The sequence below is a fragment of the Colias croceus genome, chromosome 6 (genome assembly GCF_905220415.1).
Source record: "Colias croceus chromosome 6, ilColCroc2.1".
Classification (NCBI taxonomy): domain Eukaryota; kingdom Metazoa; phylum Arthropoda; class Insecta; order Lepidoptera; family Pieridae; genus Colias; species Colias croceus.
In genome coordinates, this window is record NC_059542.1 from 6,237,719 (window position 1) to 6,243,169 (window position 5,451).

Genomic DNA, 5,451 nt, shown 5'->3' on the forward strand with positions numbered 1-5,451 from the left:
CATGTAAATTATATAAAGAAGCAGAAAGGGGGGTTTCTTTTCTAACTGCTTCCATTTATCTCGTAGATTCTCGAAAAGATCGATAGAAATAATCGTATCCTTGATGAGCATACGATTGAATTTGATATTTTTGGTTTAATGGCTTGTTTAATGGCATTCAAATGCTTTATTAATAAAACGCCGAACTGGCGTGAAAGGATGCGGGTTCGAGTCCCGCCTCGTGATCGAATTTTTTCTATTCTTTATAAATTTATATGAGCATACGATTGTCTCCAAATATCCATTTGTTTGTTACTTTCAAGATTTTTTTCCTTATTAGGTACTGTATTAAAATGTTTTTTTAATGCCCTATGCCTTCACATCGTACCGTGAATGTCGGAAATGCATTGCATCTTAAGAGTGGGTATAATCTACTATTAGATGGTAGGTACATGACCAATTCAAGACCAAATATATAATATCAAACTTGATGATTTATTCAAGGGTTTTGTCCGATCAAAAACATAAAATATTGATATTGACTCGATAAAAAAATAACACGAATTTACCTCTAACTTTCATGCTTTTACGTTTTCTACTGGACATACCTATTAAGATTAGAATTAATAATTGAATTTTAAGAATCATCAAATCGGTATATTTTATCCCTGCTCTCGCGTATAATATATGCTGCATTCCAAAAAAATAAAAAGTGTGGCCTTCGTATCGACTTAGAATAGAGCTACCTACTAAAAGATTATGAGATTGATATTGATGAATTTTAAAAATGAACCGTGTCAGTCTTGATAAACCTTCAAAATAGGTCTATTTTGAAGGTTTATCAAGACTGACACGTTACCAGGTCATCATAGTTTTGTAAAACATTCAAAAAATGTATTTTGTGGTATTTTAAAACAAATCAAGCATACTTCAATAATTAAATTTGCAAATATCGCCTATTAGCGAATTTCTTAATAACGAAAAATTAACTAATAGCAAATTTCTAACCTTAATGTACTTAGGAATTTAGTATGGTCATTAAGACATATATAAATACGAAATTAAACTTAGTTTTATCATCACTCAATATTTGGAACGCAGAAAGAGCACCACATAAAAGATATCACCATGAAATTTGTAAGTTTTTTAACATTTTGCATAAATATGATATAACATTTCTTATTTAACCCGGCGTCATTGTTGCCGGGTATCTAATACCCGACGCATTTTAAAACTGTCATAATTGTAAAACAAAATGCGCACGTCTTTTGTCCGTTACAGTAGCTGCGGTCGTTGACCTCTGTTCGCGTATTCTCTTCCCTATTTTGTGTTACCTGCGGCTACATCGTAGTGTAGACATGTGTAAAGAGCGCGCGGGTAAGTTATACCCGGCCACAATGGCCACGTAACGTTTATAAAGGCAGCGTGTTTGTTGTTTTTTATTGTTTATTGATAAATTGCATATCGTTTTTCAAAGTTTTATGAACCATGTCTTACGAAAGCGAACAACGTCGATTGCTAGCCTTGTTTGAACAAGCTGACGCCAGTGAAAATGAACAGTGCAGTTCAGACAACGAGGGTGAAATCGACCATATTTCAGAGCGAAGTCAAGGCAGTGATACGGAACAGGAATGCAGCGATGATGAGCAAGAAGTAATTGTTTCAACAAGTAACCAGCAGTTTTATATTGGTAAAGACAATTCCACCAAATGGTCTTCGCAACCACCTCGGACCAACGTCCGCACAGGGTCAGAAAACGCTGCGTTGATCTCGATAGCGAACAAGTATATTATTAGTAAATAAGCTTTGTTTTATATAGTTCATGAATTCATGTTTATGTTCTAAAGAAAATTTCATGTTTTGTCTCTAAATGTCTATTATGTTATGTTTTCGAATAAACGTTTTATGTTATGTTCTAAAAAAATTATCGCAGGATAGAAAGATTTAATTTGATGAGTAATATGCTCATTTTATGATAAATAAATGTTTGATTTTTATTAATAATGTATTTAACTACCTATTTCCCTATTATAGAAAACTAATAATGACATAAGTTTGATTCAGTGCACAATAATGTACATGGGTAAAATTTACCCGGCCACAACGGCCAAGTTCTGTTTAGTAGCCACAATGACGCCGGGTTAATTCTAAAATAATTCTAATTATAAATATTTATATCGATTATCAACACATTTCTTATGTATCTTTGTAATTGCAGTTCATTGTCCTATCGGCTCTTGTAGCAGTGAATCTATGTTCACCGATCGACCCAAAGGCTGATATAGTACTTGCGGAGTTGATTGCCCGGAGACGGCTCCCAGCCCTGGAGCACGAGGAGGTGCATGACGACTTCGGCCAGTTCGCGCTGCGCTTCGTGACAGCTGAGGGAACCGTGGTCTCGGAGCGAGGCCGCCTCGTGCCCACCGTGGATGGAGATTACGTGCTCATCACCGAAGGCGAGATCACCTTTGTTGGTGATGATGGAGAAATCTACACGAACAAGTTCACTGCGGGAACTGACGGCTACCAAGTTGAGAGTAACCACCCATTGATAGCGCCAGAACCTGTTGTAATTCCAGCAATTGTTGAAAGAGCTTAAGAAATTGATCCATGACAAAACCAACAGTGACTCCTAATAAATTATTATTTTATCATCATAACCTTTTTTATTTTAAATAATTTGATGAAAAATTTTGATTATTACCCAAACAGATTTCTATTACTTGAACCTTTGATACTGAATTATAGTTAGGGAGGCGAATGGGGGAATTTTCGGTAATACTCGAGCGTGGCAGTTTAAGATATGAGAGATACCTTAGACCTAATGGAACAACCTTGTAAACTGTTTAGCTCTATATGTAGTGATGCGCGCCTAGGATAGACTATCAGATTAGTAAAAAAAAATCGATAGTCTGTAATACTCGAGCGCGTCAGATTAAGATATTGGGGGTTGATTTAAGTGTTTTAAGACTAAATTTAACTAATCTGACGATAAGTCCTTGACGCCGCCGAGTTATAGGGTTGCAAACTTGTAAAAAAAAAAACGTTAATCCGGCCTTCTCGAGCGCGATTTTTTTAAATTTTATTTTGAAGAATATAATCTATAACTTACTAAAAATACAAAATCTGCCGGTTTCCGCATGACCATGTCTGGAGGAGCCATTTCGTCTTCCGAAAAACGCGTTGCAGCATATAAGTCGCGAACGATACATTTTACAAAAAAAAAAGTTTAAATAAACAAAAAAGTTAATTTTATTTTACACAAAAAAGGTCTCTTTACATTTTTGTCCAAAGTTAAAACTTTTTGACTTGAAGCATCATAAAAACTCACCATAAAAACTTTTTGAGTATATCTCGAAAATTGAGGGTGTTAAAAAAATTGATATGAAATAACGATGATTAAAAAAAAGAAACCCAAAAACCTTTTTCGGTCAGATTAAGAGAACCCACCAACATTTTTGTCAGATTTAGAAAATATGCTTTCAGGATACCGAGATAAACCTCCCCTATGAAAATCTGACGCGCTCGAGTATTTCAAAAAGACCTTTTTTTTCCTTTTAAAGAATTCATTGTAACTTATCGTCACGCTGACATCGTAATTTTTTTAAAGGGAGCTTCCTTAGGGGCTACTTAACACCCCTTCCGAAAATCTGACGCGCTCGAGAAATTTTTTTTTGTGCATTTTTGACTAATTTATATGCCTAGCCCCACCACGCAAACCAGCAGATTAGTATACCGTTGTTATCAGAGGCACTTGGTGCATACATAGTATGAATACTTATCTGACGCGCTCGAGAATGCCCAAGTAACTGTTTCTTTTTATCATTTTTGAAAAACCGTACACGCCAAACCCACCGCTAAAATGGTTTTAACCATACAAGCTTTTATTTTCGAAATTATTTTATCTTTCGATTTTGGTGAGTCTCCACCGCGCCGTTGAATTGCTCCATTTAGCTACCTCGCCTCCCTAACTATTAAGTATATGTATATTTTATAGTAATGGAGTATGATATTTGAAATATTTCTCTCACTACTGAGACTATCTTTGCGCTCCGCAATTGCAAATATCATATACTTATTTATATGGAGAAAGAAATTAAGGTTTTAGAACAAGTATCTATCAATCTTTGTATTTAGGTTCAACTAAAACATCAACTGATGACAGTATCAAATCATTTGTAATAATTTCATTGAATAATTAGTTTTACATAATTAGTGTTACGTCTAAATACATAATATATATTATCATAATAAGCCAAAGAACTGTCCTGTAGTTCTTACGCGACAACCTTCCATGGATTTTCATCGTCCATAGATAGATAATTAAAGCTTCCTTTTAACTTATCCATTGAGCTCCTATTTACATATACAAAAAAAAATCACACAGAACACATTGATATTATATAAAAAATTACACAATAAGGCCCGGCGCAGATATGGAGAAGCGCAGCGCAGCGCATTTTTCATTGTCAAACTATTTTCAACATTGTTTTCATTAGTATAAAATTCAAAATCAAAATATAACAATTTATTTCGGGGAGCATCGAAGCGTCACACGCGAAAGGTAGCGCGCTGCGGTTTTTTGAACGTTATTTTAATGACTTATTAGGGTTAGGCTTAGGCTTTTCATTTCTTGTCCTTATGAGCACGAGCTCTTGGAGAGTAAGTGATAGTTTTTGAATACCTAATTTAAAAAGGTGCTGCTTACCGCATTTTGTCTTAAGCTATCTAATTTTGTGCATAGAAATTTATCAGAATATACTTTTAATTTAACAGGTTTATTAAATATATAGTGGGCAATTTGTTAAAAGTACTTAAACACATATTTTTAAATAATTACTTATGCCATAATTATATACTTGAAAATCATGAAATCCGTATCCGTATTATCCCTGCTACCCCTGTAATTTTCTTTATTCGAGTTTTTTTAAATAATTTTGTAACAGAAAAAGTTAGCCTTATATTACTTGAAAAAATGAAAATGAAGCTACTCAAACAAATAATGATTTATAAAATGAACCACGGCATCCTGGAACATTTTGTAAAAAATATTCAAGCCCACAAGAACTATCCTTAGCCAGGTGTAAAATGAAATAATTCTCTGATTTTTATAGGGGTCAGTGCAGCTCTTTCATTAAGTTTATCAATTAGTTCATTAGCGAATACATTATATAATATTATAATTATTACCTACTAACGAACAATTTACTAATAGCACAATATTCTGACCGTACGCTATTTAGGAATTTAGTCATTAAGACATATATAAATAGGAAATTAAACTTAGTTTTATCATCACTCAATATTTGGAACGCAGAAAGAGCACCACATAAAAGATATCACCATGAAATTTGTAAGTTTTTTTTTCAACATTTTGCATAAAATATGATATACTATAATAACATTTCTTATTTAATTATATAATATTTCTAATGTAAATATTTATATCGATTATCAACACATTTCTTATTT

At 33.5% G+C, this 5,451-nt stretch overlaps 1 protein-coding gene across 1 annotated transcript; it reads left to right on the forward strand.

Annotated features, from left to right (window-relative positions):
• Positions 1-1,073: 1,073 nt before the first annotated feature.
• LOC123692305 lies at positions 1,074-2,636 on the forward strand. Its single transcript, XM_045637038.1, has 2 exons — positions 1,074-1,116; positions 2,198-2,636. Exons 1-2 carry the CDS (start codon positions 1,108-1,110, stop codon positions 2,576-2,578), a joined length of 390 nt encoding a protein of 129 aa, XP_045492994.1. The 5' UTR covers positions 1,074-1,107; the 3' UTR covers positions 2,579-2,636.
• Positions 2,637-5,451: the final 2,815 nt, after the last annotated feature.